Source organism: Parus major, chromosome 3 (genome assembly GCF_001522545.3).
Source record: "Parus major isolate Abel chromosome 3, Parus_major1.1, whole genome shotgun sequence".
In the NCBI taxonomy this organism is placed as follows: domain Eukaryota; kingdom Metazoa; phylum Chordata; class Aves; order Passeriformes; family Paridae; genus Parus; species Parus major.
Window position 1 is genome coordinate 39,151,705 of NC_031770.1, and position 16,408 is coordinate 39,168,112.

At 39.9% G+C, this 16,408-nt stretch overlaps 1 protein-coding gene across 1 annotated transcript; it reads right to left on the reverse strand.

Moving 5' to 3' along the window:
* Window positions 1-226: 226 nt before the first annotated feature.
* On the reverse strand, window positions 227-11,410 carry MPC1 (mitochondrial pyruvate carrier 1). Its single transcript, XM_015622610.1, has 5 exons — window positions 11,227-11,410; window positions 6,158-6,161; window positions 3,771-3,867; window positions 1,982-2,114; window positions 227-1,237 (listed from the first exon to the last, which is right to left on the reverse strand). The coding sequence occupies exons 1-5, from the start codon at window positions 11,295-11,297 to the stop codon at window positions 1,219-1,221; spliced, it is 324 nt and encodes a 107-aa protein (XP_015478096.1). The 5' UTR covers window positions 11,298-11,410; the 3' UTR covers window positions 227-1,218.
* Window positions 11,411-16,408: the final 4,998 nt, after the last annotated feature.

The following is a 16,408-nucleotide window of genomic DNA, read 5'->3' on the forward strand; positions in this document are numbered from 1 at the left end:
CTCTGAATTCAACGCTGCCTATCATAGCAGGACTACTCAAAGTACTCTCTTTTTCCTGCTGGTGGAAGAAGTTTTAGGAATTAGGATCCAGAGGACACTTACCTAAATTGTGTACATACCATTTACTTTTTCAGCCTGTTTTTGCTTCATTTTGTTACAGTAATAAAGTGACACTCCGTAATAAAATTTCACTTTTTGGTCTGTTACCACAGTATCAGAAACAAAATTTTTCCAAGTGTTCAAGAGTTTTATTGCCATTTGGAACACATTTATTGTTCAAAAACACTGCACTGAAAAAAAAATCTGCAGCACATATTTTCACATTCTTTGTCAATTTTATCTTTATAGCAATGTAACTTTCAGGCAGATCATGCAGGAAAAACACTCTCCCAATGAAGTCAAAAACTACTGAAAGGCATTTTGTGTCTTTCAGATCTTGGACTCCAAACAAGTTTAGTTTTGGCCTGTGCAAGAATTACATACATCTAGAATAACTCAAACAGAAGGAAAAAAATAAAATCCACTTCGAACTTCTAAAAGAAGAGTATCAGGCTTTGTTGCCTTCCTTCATTCAGTGCTATGCTTTTGTTTTTCCAAGCCTTCTTTAAATGGTGTGCGACATAAAAATGGACGTTAATGAAGTCTCTTTACCGAGACAAGGCATGCAGTGAGGGAAGAGGGAGGGATGGCTGCTCACTTCCAGGCTGCCTACCTACACATTTGTTCTTGTAGATCAGCAAGCCACTGCTTAAGTTAAAAAGATAGAACAGGAATGAATGCACTCAAGTTAAATGGCTTTTAAGAGTATGTTAATACATAAACAATGATACCACCTACAGTTCTGTTTACTGACCTCTGTTCATGTTGATTTTAAAATGACTTTTGTTAAACCATCATGGGCCACTTTTGTAGAATGTTAGATAAAAAAGTTGGTTTTCAAATATTGCTTGTTATTTGGGTGGCTAACTTTTTATTAAAAGGGTAGTTATTAAAGATCAGTAAGGCAGCAAGACTTCAAATGTAATGGTTTACATTGCTGAATAGTACTTTTTAAAAGGCAAGATAAAAAAAATAGAAGAATTCTTGGTGGGGTCATATTGATAATGGGTGTTTCTGTTTCATCCCCACTGTAATTGTCACAGAGACTGTAGATGGCATGTCTTCTCTTGGTTGTCATTCAGGATGAATACATTCCCTGGCTTATTTCAAGTAATATATTTAGTTCTTTTTCTCCAGCCTGCCAAAAGAAAAACAGCTTTTTTAAGAGTGAATATTGAAATACAATTGCTATTAAAAAACTCTGAACTTACAGTATAACTTTATGAATGAAGGACATTGGTCAGTAATTTATGCAGAGACAAGTCCACTTGCAGTTTTGCAGTCTCATTTTTGACTTTATAGTTCAGTAGGTTTCATACTCTATTGCTCCACAGTAATTTCTTGGGGCAGAAGAGAGAAAATCCACAACCCTGACTCGGGCAGCATCCACACTGCTTGCTATGCAATGTGGGTGTAAGACTGATTGCAGTCTGTTCCTCAGGCACACTCAGTTGGCTCTACCTCATGTACAGAATGGGCAGCTCTGACAGGTTTTGTGTGACTTCTCTTTCTGACATAAAACTCCTTCATACTTTTATGGATGTTTCCATTTTAGGAATTAGTTACCAAAATGGACATGTGCAGACAAACCAACAGACTTCACAAAATAACCCCCAAAATTGCCAGAAGCTGCTGAAGGCCCTGTCTACACTCTCTCATAACTATAAGGGTTTCCTGCCCTTTCTATGTGCAGACCTCCGAAGGTTTAAAGGAGGTGCAAAATAGAAAGTTCTACCTACTGAAAACAAGCTTGTTAACAGATTTGCAAAAAGTAATGAAGTTAAACAAGTTCAGAAACCATGCAGAGCTTTGCACCACAGTTAAAAATCACTAACAGAATATTCCAGAAGCCATCAGTTTATGATTTGAAAACATGACTTGCCTGTATTTGATCAGTCGTCCTCCTTGAATAAGTTGTGCAACTTCATTAGTGAAGTGGCATGCAAAAAGAAGCCAGTTTCTTGGCTGCACTTTGTAGGCAAATCTCATGAAAGTCAAGGAGTAACAACACAGTGCTGCAAAAGATGACACATCTTGTTAAGAAATATCTGCGTTTTGTTGAATCATAATTTTCCTGCTAGTAAAATGTAATGACAGGCAGATTTATTGCTGCTTTTGAGTTTTCCAACAGCCCTATAAAAATGTCCACTTTGAGGATCCAATGCAAGAAAACACAAAACAGCGCTCATTTCTGCTACACAAGAAAATATACATGGCTGCAGCTTTCCATAAAAATTGATTTTATTCATATATTATCCTGTGATGCAATTGAAATCTTTTTAGTTTGTTATCTAAATTATCTCTGCCAGAAAGTAAGAGTTTATCTCAATGAGACATAGTCTGTCCTATACTATTATTGTGACAATTTCTAAGACAAAGTATTTTTAAAGATGCTAATCACTTAAATACAGTTCTTTCTGGGAACATTTTAAAATGGACTTTAAGATCAGGAGCTTTCAATGTTCAGGAAATCATGAACATTCATAAACATTAAGCTTTGTTACCTGCTTTTCCAAAAGATGAGAAACTATTTTGATCTACTTTCCTACCATAATTAAATTTAAATACAGGAAATTAGAACCCAAGAATTTCCTACTTTTGTAAAGTTCTGACAGGCTTAAAGAAAAAAAAAACTTTGGTAAATTAATTGTTCAAGGAAAACAACCTTTTTAAAAGTACAAATATTCTTTTTTCATCTCCCAGGTTCTATACACACACCAAACTATAAATACACACCTGCAAACATTTAAAAAGGTGTCTCAGCATTGCTGAGCTGGGTAGCTGCTGCTAAAACACCATTTGCAAAACAGTTTCGCTGTACTGGAAACTAAACCAGTCTTCTGTCTCAGGGAAGCTGATTAAGGGACTGAATTACTCTAAGCAGAGCCTAATGATAATGAGGCTATAAAATTTCTTAAGCCGAAGGTGTTTTACTTGTGGGAAGAAGAATTACTCAGAATTAATTATTATTAATTATTAAGTGAATTAAGGAAGAGACATAATGCCAAAGTTAAGCAAATAAATTAAAACCACAAGATTTCTAATCCTAGAAAAGAATTTGGACAGAGACAGACATCTAGGCAAAAACTATACTTGTTCCAAATAGAGGTGGAAAAAATATCACTTATGCATTTAAAAAGAATTTATCATTTAAAAAAAAATTCTCATTAAGAGTCACAACAGTCTCATCTCATCAATGCAAGGAGTTAAAGTCTTCTTTGCTGCTTCTTGCACCCTGCTGACCAATTATTGCCACTTCTTCACTTTGTCAGTGTTGATAAATATTTAAATCTCACACTAACCACAAAAGATCATTGTTCTTTGTATAAAGAATAAAATTGAGTAAAAAGATACATTTTCAACAAGTGTGTGTGTTTTGAACATAGTGTAAGTTAACAAGAGTTATACTTCAGGAGACAGTATGGTCTTGAAAACTGCTAAGGGTCAAGAGCTGCCTCACTCTCCCCTCCCAAATCAATGGAAAGCTTTCAAAGAAAGAGCCCTGCAGTACCTCAATTTAAATGGCCTCTGAAGTTATGCAAGAAGATATTTGATATCCACATCTGCTTTAATCACAAGCTTGCAGACAACTAATAATACAGCATTGCTTAAAAGACAGGAACTGTGTTCTGGAGTCAGTTTCCTAACAACAAGTTTGTCTCAGGTCTTACCAAATGTCATTCGGCCACTAATAATTTCTGGTGATTTCTTCATGTCATTAAAAGCGGCAACAGGAAGACCCCAGTTGGCAACTGGCCCCCAAAAGTGCTGTGAAGCAGGAAAACAAAAATAAAGTTAAAAACAAAAATCTACTGCAGCATTTTTATAGTTTTTTCTTAGCCACACAAGACTAGAAGGCAGGGTTAAGGGTAAAATCCCATGAAAAGCCAGAGACTATTTCTGGTGTAAGAGAGAAAAAAATAAACCTTTCTTTTAGTGGAATCTACTCTTCAGAAAGAAAGATAAAGGAACCTACTCTAGATCTTCTTTCAGACTGGAGAGGAACTACCTAAAGCCATTGAAATAGGATTTCGTGTAATGATAGCTCAGCAGTCATTAAGCATCTGATTGTCATTGTCAAACACTTCAGATTTACAGCTCACTTCTGAGCAGAGAATTAGCATTTCCCTCTTTCAAGTAAGACTCCTCAAAAATATAAGGAAAACGTAAGGACTTGAAGTGAAGAACTGAAGCTGTTTTCATTTTATGCTGAGGATGAAGAAAAGCTCAGCAAGCATCTTCTTATGAGTTCTTACACCCTTGTTTTGAAATAGCAGGACCAACAAGGCAAACAGTTACCCTGAGCTTCATCTGAAACAACTTGGTGATTACTTAAAACTCAGCAATTCAACAAACATCAGAGGAGAGCAGTTAGCAACAGGTGTGTACACAGAAAGAGAAAACAGAGACAAGAAATTGAAAGGATCAAATCAGAAAAAATTGACAAGTTTATTTTGAGGGCTATTATGTAAAAGACTCTAAACTGAGAAAAATTGTGTCATAAATTCAATTTCCACTACTGTTATGAGCAACAAGGCTTCACCAGAACTCTTAGTACAGAAGATGCACACAGTATTTGTCTCAGCTTCTTCTAAGTAGAAATTCATTCTCAAAAGTAACTTAGCCAGATACAACAAAAGATAAGCACCTTGCAAGAATAAGCTTTTTATAGCTGGCAGATACCAGCTATAGTCATTCTTTTGACACTTCAAATGTAGCATGTTTAATGATTTGGAATTCTTCGGGGGTATTTAAATTTCTTGCAATTTTAATTCTAAGATAATCTTGCCAGTCTTACTTGTAACACTACAGTCATACTAAAAGCCACACTTGCTTCCTGCAGTTGCAATAGAAGCAACATAAATAGAAAAAAGTGAGTTTAAGTTACATGCACCATTTTGATAGTTCAACTTCAGTGCAATATGCAAAATACAGTATTTCTGCAAATTCAGATTTCAGTATTCTGAAGAGAATAAAAGCTGTATTTTTAATTTTTTAAAATTTTATTATATATTTTTTTTATTTTTGCTATGTTTCTAGTGATAGGAAAATTGATATCTGTAATGGTTAAAGCCTCTCAAGCACATCAAAGGTGACAGAGCATAACTGAGGTGAGTTGCATGACAATATGGTATTTACACTGTACCACCACAACAAAGCAAACTTCAAGTGGAGAGAAACTACCTGTACTTGGTGATGGTTTTATAGCCATTTCAGGGGTCTCATGAACAACTGTAGCTTATGAAAAATAAGCTCTTTTTTGAATCTATGAAATATTTACAGCTTTTAAGAATTTGAGTGAAAACTTCTGTTTTGAAAAGTAAATTAAATCATCTTGACATTTTTACTTAATCAATTCCTGTTAGAATATAACCAAATAATACACCATAGATTATGGACCACTCAAATCCAGGCTGTGCAAGCTGAAGAATCACCAGTAAACAACAGTACTGCAGCAGTAGCTTTTCTCTACTGACAAAGAGTTTTATTTGGAACCTTGAGATGGCTATCAGGCATTAATTGCCTCCAGGCAGGAAGCTTTTTGGAGTCTCAAAAGAACTAAAATATACCTGTGAGTTTGTCTTTTGTCTACGTAGAAGAGCAAATCTTCCATAACATTATGATTCACACTACAACAGGCATAAAAATTCCCACTTGGAGTTTCAGGGGCAAACTGAAAGGGTCTAGGACAGAAGTGTGTAGTTTGAGTTATTTTGTACATTTATTGTCTGGCCTGAAGGCCATTAGAGATAAGCCAGGTAATCTGGTTATCTAACAGTACTGCTGTTATGTAGAAGAATGGGTTTCAAACTCTTCTGATCTCCTTAGCAAAGGAGTATGGAAAAAACAAAGCCCCTTTAATGTAAGGCATTCTGAAGGAGCTAACACTTGGTCACCTTAACCTCAGACTTGCAATTAAATATTCCTAGCACATCACTCCGGGAGGTTTGCAGTATGCCTTTCAGATGCAAAGTCATAACAGCTCTGAAGGAAAAAACACAGCAAGTTACTGAAGTTCAGAAGGACATGAAACCAGAAATCCCCTCCCTTTTCTTACCGTACTGTTCAAGCGCACCATCATTGTTTTCCATTCAAAAAGCACATGAAAGAAAAAAAACAAAAATCCATATTAGTTTCTTTCATAATCTACATAGACAAAAGTGTACCACAAATAGAAAATAGGTAGCGGTCAGGAAGCTGTCATGGCATTAACTTTGAATAATGTACTAGTGCTAAAAAAAATTATCTCATTTTCCAGAAGAGAAAAGTATTTGCTGCTCTTTTTCCCAGCTACATAAAATCCCATTATGGTCCGTGGAAAACATTCAACCCTTCAGAGCACCCAAGATCCCACCCAACTAATTTAAAGGATGCCAAAAGACATCAAGCTTTGTCATGACAAAGCTAAACAGCTATAGTTCTTCAGTGAAAGCTTTGAAGTTGCTTGTAATGATCTGTGTACCTCTGTAAGTAGGTCAAGCCAAAGACTGCCAGATATCTTCCTGTCACTAAGTTTGGGCCAACTCTGGCTGTACCAAACATGAGCTATAACACATTCTCAGTGATCTATGCAATTACACCTCAGTCACGTATGGGGTTCATTTCAGTGATCATCTAGGTACCAGTTTATGTAAAATAACTTAATGATCTACGCACAAAAGATAGACTACAGCATACATTTAAGATTGTTATGAAGCTTTTGTAACAAAAGTTTACCAACTTTTCAACACTTTCTTTCTAACACAGATACTTGATAAGACTTAGCTCTAAATTATGACTTACAAGAAGGCATTTCTTATGACAAATAGGTAGGCTAACAGAAAAGCCTAGAGAACTGCTCTGAGTTGCAGAACACTTGGTAACTATCACTTCCCTCACACTGATTTTCATGTTCTTAGATCACCATTTCATAAATAGCTATGTAAGGGAACAGTCAGGTCTACTTAGGAAATCACAAAGGATGTACATTTCAGGGAGTCTTCACTAAGAGCTGGCTCAAGGTGCTTAGCTTGGATGCCCTTGACTAGACTAACCACTTGTTTTTTGTTTTCTCTTTAACTGATCTGCAGCAACAGTTGACTGAAGTTCACAAGACAAATATAAACTTTTTTTTTTAATAAAACCTTAACCAAACAAGTTCAGATGTGTCTTCTGGCATCACATTTATGTGTCAACAGAAGTCAGCCTCAATTTTTAAAGTGTAAGTTGTTTCTAGAGAAGTGAAAGCCTAAAATAAAATCAAACAGATACTACTTTAACAGAGTAGGCAGCTCTGACTAAGGTTGTCCTTACAATCACATGGAAACAGAACACTTAGAGAAGAGGGCAAACCAAGGGCACATTGACTCTTCCAGGAAACAGGCATCCAGCCCCAAAGCTCTGGAGCCAAGACAGTTGCAACAAATGCACCACATCCAGTAGTGAGGATACTGCATCATGTGCAAGTATCTATTTCTGAAGTGACTCCATTCCAAATTAGTAGTTTCTAAGAACTTCAAGAACTAAATTCAGACCCTTGTCAAAGAAAGCTAATGTTTTCTAACATTAGTACATTAGAAAAGCTAATGTAAAAGAAAACGAATGTATTAATGTTTTCAGTATTGTGGACAACAACTGTTGTATTTACTCACTCAGTTTCCAAGTGTAAGTTTTCTGTATAAATGTCTAGACATGACAAGTAGAACCCAGGGTCGTTCAATACTTTGTATCAGTGCTAAGTTCATTCCAAAAAGGCTATAATGGGAAAGATTTAGTTTTCTAAAATTTCTGCACATATTTTCCTCATTCTGGCAATTTTCCTCCTTCTGGCAATAAGAATATTAATAGGCCAGACACCGTTTTGCAAATATAGGTGAACTGTCACTATGTGTTTTCCCCATACTGCCATCCACTAAGTGGGATGCCCTTCTGCAAAAGGGAAGATTGTTCAGTTCTCAGAGCACCCAAGACAAGCACGTGCTGTGTCCTTCATTTTCCAGCACACATCACAGAGGAATTTTTATTTTAAAGTTCTTATGTCCTTATGTTTAAGGACTTACTAAAGAGAATTGAAGATCAGCTAATTTTAGTTCTGTTACCAATGCTAACTCCTCTGAAGTTAGTTTAAATTAAAAGGAAGTTCCTAGAGAGGTCACATCATTTTAAGTGCTCAGGCTTTCCAGGGAATGAACTGTGTCCATTCCAAAGCCCTCCATGTTAACAGAGTCCCTACATCTGCATCAGTGTTGAGTCATCAGGAAGCGACATTCCAGAAGTGTCCCAGCAGCACACTGCAATGTCCATGCTTATTTTTCTGTTACCAGAAGATTTCTGGATTCCTTGGAATTTATTATGATGAAAACAATTTAGGCTTCTACCACAAGAAAATGACAGCTTGTCTAGAATGATGTCTTATCTCATTTAAGAGGAAGGAAGCTGTTTTATTAGATGTTTTAAATCATTGGGGTAGGAAGCAAAAGGATGCAGGTGCCTACTATCAGTGGCTTAGAGAATACGATTATATGAGAGCTGCCATTTTTAGAATCTTGAGAAAAAAAATGCAACTTCAGGTTCACAATACATAGAGCTACCAGGCTTTAATATGCTAATCAGCTAGTTTTAAATTAACATTACTGCTGCATTTTATAAGAAGCAGGAAAAGTCTTTCTACAGCTTACATTCTTACTGTGTTCATTTTGAAGCATTAAGACACAGGGTAAATTTGTATTTATATGATTTATAGTAAATCAAATGCCTATTAATCACCACTAGAGAAAATCCAGATGTGAAATGAGCAGAACAATTAATTTTTAATGACAGTCTCCAGTTTCTTCGTGCAAGATCCAAAATCTATCCCATAACGCAGTTCTAATGCCAGATATATTCACCTGAGCAATGCAGCATGCATTCATTGCACTTGCTTTCATGTTTGCAGCTTATGAAATTGAAATCAAAGCTATTTATTCCAATAGATGTCTGCAAGTTTTGATTTCCCCAAGCCATAATAATGGAGCACTTAATCTACAACTTTTCGTAACTTCAGCTATTCTATTGAGGGTAATCTAAAGACTATCACTGGTATCCCAAACAATACCTGAATTCATTAATTCCAACAAACAAGTTTCCTGTCTATAAAGCCTTGATTCCTTGCAGTGATCAGATGATGATTTTTGTAACAGATGCTACAGTTTCAGAGCTTTAAGGACAGTTTTGCTTCATGAGCAAAGAAAGGATTATTTTCAGGGTAGAGTCCCATAGTCTGGGGAAGAAATCACCTTCAGGAAGAAATGCAGAGATAACTCTCCTTTTCGTATATGAAGAAGACAGACAAGTCTTTTACTGACAGCTATTTAAATTTTAAACTCAACAAAAAGCCAATAACTTAGACACCTATCTCCTTGTGATATGTGTGAGCAAGAAACAATGTTGACAGGCCAGGGCAGACAGAGCAACTGACTTTAGCTCTTTATGACACACCCAGTAACAGGAGTACAAATTAAACAGGTATTTTTGTCTATAGCAAGGCAAAGTAATTCCATCCATAATGGTAGAAACCCATCGAATGCTCTTTTTACTGCAATACAGTCACATATACAGCTTGTTTGAAGGCCAGATGAAATACATCTGAAAGTTTTTTTTAAAAAAAAACAAAACTTCTCAGTCCTGGGTGAGGATAGAGATACTTCCAGTAACTGCGGTGACATTAGGAAGCAGCTGTTATCTCATCTGGATGTTTGTTTTTTCTAATTAGGAAGCAGATTACTGGTTTAATGACCATTTACATGCTTCACATGAATCCTGTTACAATTAACTAAATGTTAATACTAATATGCATTTATCAAGTTTACCTGGCATTCTCAATTCTTTGAAAAAGAATCACAGAAGCCTGCTCTGGACTTTTTGTTTTGCTTCAAGATAGCTTATCTTCTTTCTCATATTTTTGTCCCACTGTTTCTGTGGATTTTAATTTTGTGAATACCAAACAAGTTGGGAAAACTGTCCAGTGCCTCACCATCCTCACAGTAAAGCATTTCTTTCTAATAGCTAATCTGAGTCTACCCTCCTGAAGTTTAAGGCTTTACTGAGCCTTTATATTATGATCCCTTGTCCACGCAGCCTTACGCCAACTCCTGCTACTTTAAGCAAGACTACTTTTTGTAGATAAACAGATGTCCTCCTACATGCTTGCTCAACATCAAGCACCACTTGCAATAGATGTAGGTAAAATAACAAGCAGCAGCTATAGTGAAACGTTGCTCAACCACCTTTATTAGAAGAGACCATTTTTATTTGTTTAGCTTGTCAAACAGCCTACCACCCAGAGAAACTTCAGCGTGCCAACACGAGACTGTTCCTGCACAGTGGTTCAACAAGATTTAAGTATGCCAAAACTGTTCTTTAAGGCAATCTTGTAGTTCCAGTCCAGAGTGCCATATCCCTTACCACAGCACTCAAGACAACGACTGACACAAGCACTGAGCTGTCTGGGAGGTGACTTAAGCTACACTCACACGTCAGCGGGGCTCTAACAAGCCTCTTGAAAGAGATACCTACTTACATATACTCAGAGTTTCAAATAACCGATCTCCCGACTGCATCCATGATCCAACTCGCTTCTGCTCAAGGCAGAAGAGAGCTCTTTCTGCCCTTGTGGCAGGCAGCGGTCAGACTCCCGTGGTGCCGGGTTCCCGTGCCCGCTGTCACCTCCGTGCCGCAGCGAGCCCCTGCCCGCGGCGGGGCGGCACTCGCGGCTGTCACAGCCGGGACGGGAAGGTCACGGAGGGGCGCAGCTGCCGCGGCAGCTTCAAAGCGCGCCGCGTCACTTCAAGGTCAAAGCCGGTTTGCTCGGGCCGGGGCGGGACAGTGACAGCCCCTGCGGGCCCAGGTGACGACGGGTGACACAAGGAGAACGACTGGACCACGTCCCCTCCGGGCCGGCTCCTCGCTGCCTTCTCCCCCCCGCCCAGCCGCCGGCGAGGGCGCGATCGTCAGCGATCAACCGATGCCAACCGTCCGACCCCGTGCCGGGCGCCCCGAGGCTGCGGGCGTCTAAGGGGCTCGGGGACCAGATCCTGGTCCCTGCCGCCCACCCGGCAGCCCGGGCAGGGCGGTGGGCTGGGCAATGACGCCCCCCCGCGCCACACTCACCTCATCAGGTAGTCCCTGAACTCTTTGCTGCGCAAATAGTCCACGGCCTTGCGGCCCAGCGCCGCCGCCATGGCGTCTCGGCGGCAGAGCTGTAGGGAGTGCCCGCCTGGCCCGGCTGCCTCACGCCGCGACACCGCCGCCGCCGCCGGTGACAACTGCTTCGCGCACCGCCCGCCGCCCGCTTTACGGCAGCGCTCGCGCCCCTCCGCCCCGCCCCGTCACCGCGGCGCTCTCGCCGCCCATTGGCCGCGGCGGCCCCGCCCCCCGCGCGCCCGGCCCGGGGAGACGGTCACGGGCAGGGGGAGAGGCAGGGGGCCGTAAAGCAACGCTGCAGGAGGAGGTGGGGGAGAGCGTCGCAAAGCGCGGCGAGGAGGGGTCGCCGTGGGCCGAGCCGCCGGCGTTCCCCCAGCACGCGGGGAAGCGTCGCGCGGCGGCTCCGCGGGCCGCGATTGGCTGCGGGGCCGCGGCAGGTGGCTCCCCATTGGTGCGCGCCGCCCCTCGCGGGGCCTTGGCTCCGCCCCCGGTAGCGCGAGTGCGGCGTGAGAGGGGCGGTGTGAGGGGTCCCGTGACATGGTGAGAGTGGCAGCGCTCCGGGATAGATTGAGCTGGGAGGACGTGGAGTTTTCCTGTCTGGAAGCATTCCAAACCCACCTGGACGCTTCCCTGTGTCACCTGCTCTGGGTCACCCTGCCTTGGCAAGGCAGCTGGACTAAATGATCTCCAGAGGTCCCTTCCAACCCCAGCTATCCTGTGATTCTGTGACAAGTACTTCAGTAATTTTAGTTGGAATGGTCTGTCATCTCTCACCAGCACTTTCTATTTCATACCTGAGCAGAGGTTACTTACGTAGGAGGGAAGATAAGCTCTAACCCTGCTAGCACTATCTCTAGAAAATTAGGGCCGTACAAACAAATACTTGTATCTTTGCTCAGTGCACTAGAGATAGTGAAAATGGATGTTTATCTCCCGTGCTTTCCAAAGACTTGCAGTCTCAGTTTTTAAGCTCCCAAGCTGGGCTGGGAGTGCAGCCTGAGGCACAGCTATGCCCTGCAAGAAACCCTGCATGCCGTGGCTGCTTTGTTTCCTTCTTTTTTCCTCTTCCCTGCAGGGTCTTGGGTTAAAAAAAACCAAAACCAACAAAACAGACAAAAAAAAAAAAAAAACAACCTAAAAAAAAGCCACAAAACCCCACAAAACACACACCAAACCCCAAATGCTCAAAAACTGTACAAAAAAGTCCCAACAAAAAAGCTCCACACTTCTTCCCTCATTGCTTGGAGAGCAGCAGGTTTGAGGAAAAGCATTGGGTAACCTCTCCTTCTATATATATATTCAGCATATGATATGACACCCCACAACAACACCTCGCTTTGCTGTGTGAGTGGAAGAATTTTAATCCCTTTGGCATATAGCATTGTGAAAAGCCAAATTGTAGCCCAGCATATTTCTGTGGACTACTTAGACTCCTATTTAAAAGCAGCGATGTGAGTCTGAACGAGATCTCAAGGAATCATTCCTTCTAGTTGATTGGACATGCACTGACACAAGGTAGATCTATGGAAATCAGTCTGGCATGTTCAAACAAAATCCTCATGTAGTAGGATTCCACATATCCTAGATGGCCAGGCTCAGACATTAATATTGCAGCTACAGTTATAGAACTAATTTTTAGCCTTATATAATGAGGTTAAAAATGTAGTCTTATTCTCCTTTACTGAAAATTTGTAATTTTTTTTTGTCTTAACTCCATGTAGGGAGCAAAACAAGAATCTGTCTGCATTGGGGGGCATTGCTCTTTAGTCTTTCTTCCTGGAGTAAACAAGTTCTTTTAGCCTTTTCCCACAGTCTGTGCCTATTGCATTTTTTTTACCTTTTGCCTACTCCATTTGTGTTTAGCTTTCTTAATGCATTATAACCAAGGGTCATCATGTCTCACTCAAAGCCTTACCTGCAGTGCAGTACTTTTCTCCAGTTTTGAGAGTATATCACTTTTTAAAAATTTGTTTTCAAAGTAGTTAATGGAAAAATTATTAACCTGAAACATGTCCAGAAGAAAGTAGTCCCACACGACAGGCTCTACCAGTTACACAACAAAACCAGCTAGCAAGGATTTGAAGTTTGCTTTTGTTCTATATATATCTATAGTGCTTTTATTTGCACATGTCTTTTAGTCTTTTTGTAAGGATATTAAAAAACATACAAAAGTTCCCCTTAATGTATCTATAGCTTTTCTTTTACCCCCTTTAGCCTGTTCAATAGAGAAATTAGCATTTAACATTAACATTAGAATTTAACATGAGTTGCTCTTGAGAAGTCCATGTTAGGTGTACTTTTGAGCGAGTTGTTTCTTGAGTGAACATTAACTGGTAGTTTAATAAATTATTGAAGCAGGTTGTTCTTTGTGGTGTTTTTGCTGTTGTTTTTTTGTTGTTGTTTAATGTCAAAATTAGGCCATTTGATTTATAATTTGCTGGGTTTTTCTGAACTCCTCTTCAGACATGTGCTCTTCTCCAGTGTGGGACTGCCCTGTCCTTCCATGACCTGGAGAAAAATCACTGATCATCTCAAACTGATCATTTCAAATCGCTTCTGGGAGGGCATGGTGGATTTCAGAGGAAGTTGCATTAGGTTTTGCCACATTTTTTTTTTATAAAATATATTCCACCTGTTATTTCCTAGTCTGAACTATGCCTCTTCCTATTTTTTTTTTTATGCTAAATTCATAAATATTTTTGGTTATTATGTTGGGTTATTATTTATTTGTCATGGACTCTTTCTGCATTATTTAATGACTTCCTTTGTCTCATTTTATTTTCTAATTTATCAAACTCCTTTAACTGTCTTTTGTGTCCCATGATAGTTGAAACTGATTTCATAGCTCAATTTCTGATTGAGCTATTTCATAGCTAATTTCAGATTCTGTTATCTGCAAGCTGACACCATTTCTGTATTTTCATCTACTCCTATGTCCTTTTGGCTATTTACTTGTTCTCTTTTAATTTTGAGGTCATTATGTGCTTGTGAATATGACAAGCCACGTATGTCAGAGGATGGCTCCTGTGTTTCTTCTAATCAGAACAAGTAATTGTAGCTGGTTTGGTTTTCAAACAGACAGGTCCTGCAATCTTTTATCCCTTGGATTATCTTCACAAATACTCTGCCTGCCATTTCCTGGAATTTCTTTGTGACATTCTCATTGCTTTCTTTTGTTTCTTGTTAGCTCTGTACTTCTGACCTTTGCAAGGAGATACTTCTGAAGTTTATTTAGCTGTCAGTTATTCTCCTTATTTTCCCTCAGCCTTTGGCCAGGTCACTGCATTTGAAACTCACTGACTTTTGTGACTGTTGGTCATTAGGCTACGACTTGTCCTCACTGGATTTGAAAGCTGATGTGCCTGAGTTCCCTTCTGGGCTTTTAGCCGATGGTCTCTATGGCTGTGCATCAGTTACTCTGCATGGGTGACTCTAACAACAGAGGCTTTCTGTAGATAGTAGACCTGCAGCTCCTCATCCCTTGCTGCCAGCACACATCTGCACTCTCTGTCTGTGGCTGAGGGGACAGGGGAGAGCATTCCTGTATCCTCATTGTTGGCTTCACAAGTCTTCAGTGCCTGTGCACCCAGGGCTGGTGTTTTTGCCCACAAGGACACATACATACATAAGGTAGCCAGGGCTGGATAAGCTTTAATAATATTTGGTAGTATCTTTAATTTTGCCGTCTGCGGAGGTGAGCTGTTCGATGATTGGTCTGTTCAGCCAGTGAATTCTGTGTCTCCCTCAGAAGGGAGTCTCCATATCCTATTCCCCATTTCTGGGTGTGGGGGTGGCAGGGACAGTTGTCCTAGCTGCAGGGGACATACAGTGCTTTCTGTTGTCATCCCAGAGCTGCACCTCAGAAATTAGTACTTCTTGACCTCAGTGGATTCAGATCCAGCTTCTGAGTAAAGCAGCCTGCAATACTTCTCATTTTCAGGCATCTCCTGTCTTCCTCTTGACATGCCTTTGCAGGCACATGCATGGTGGTGTTCCACCTGCCTGGCAGTAGTGGACTGAGCAATCTACTAATTCTATACAGTAGTTAAGCTTGACAATAAAATCAGTGCTAAAGGATGTATCCAATACAATTCTTAACAAATATCTTTGGGGAAAAAGAGTGGTGCCCCTTCCCATTTGTGAAAAGAATTGCAATAAAACATTATTTGGAATGTTGCTTGACAGACAAGGGAGCAATGATTAAACAAGTTCTTGAAGAAACTGTGACTTCAGGACTGAAGGAGTTAATATTTCCCTGCTGTGGCAACTCTAAAGTTGCAGAAAAATATGAAGATACACTGTGTGGACAGTCTTCCTAGACCTTGTAAGGAGATACTTGTTCATTAAAGTGGGCAGAAATCCCATGGTAGGTAGACGAGATTGGCTAGAGCCTCTATGACATTTAATCAGTCGCAATCTCAGACTGAGAAAAGTGAGAACACAGCTTGATTATCCCTACATGCTAGCATGAAGCTTGAGCAGTTTTATTCCATGTGGAGTGCACAGCAGTAACTAAGTAGACTGAACACCTGAGAATGCTAAGAAGGGATTCTGTGTTACAGAAATAATGAATAACATCTGTAAAATGCATGCTCAGTGCTGACATATTTGCAAAGGTATCCTAGTAGAAATATGACTTCAGTATTAGTCTAAAGAAAACTGAAATAAATACGTAAAAACTAGATAACCCAAGAAGATATAATATACCTCTTTTTAAAAAACACTTTCTGAAATCCAGAAGTACTTTGTGCTGAAAAATATAGCTGCAGCTTCTAGAGATAACATTTCTTACTGTGACTGACGGTGGAGCACACTATGGCACAAAATCAGCATGTATCATTTGAGAGATCCACAGTTTCTGTGTAAAACCTAATAAATTAGGATAAATTAGCACATTATGGAGCTAGAGGCATTTTATCATACGCAGTTCTGGTAGGATCTGGAGCAGGATCAAACAGCAAAATAAAATATATTTCCAGCTGAGGCCCTGCAAATAATGCACTGGTCTTACAAAACTACTAGAAAAAGACTCCTCTGTGAATGCCCGAAAGAATGCTATGATGTGGGCATTGCAATGGATGGAGTCAAGAAGTCAAAAGTAAAAAAGATGCAGAATGGATCAGAAAAAAAATTTTGATTACCAAGACAT

Excerpts from the sequence above, each read along its gene's own strand:
- MPC1 (XM_015622610.1), bottom strand. The coding sequence starts at position 11,297 with ATGGCGGCGGCGCTGGGCCGCAAGGCCGTGGACTATTTGCGCAGCAAA. Across the intron at positions 2,115-3,770 it reads TAGTGGCCGAATGACATTTG|CACTGTGTTGTTACTCCTTG; the intron begins GTAAGACCTGAG and ends CATCTTTTGCAG.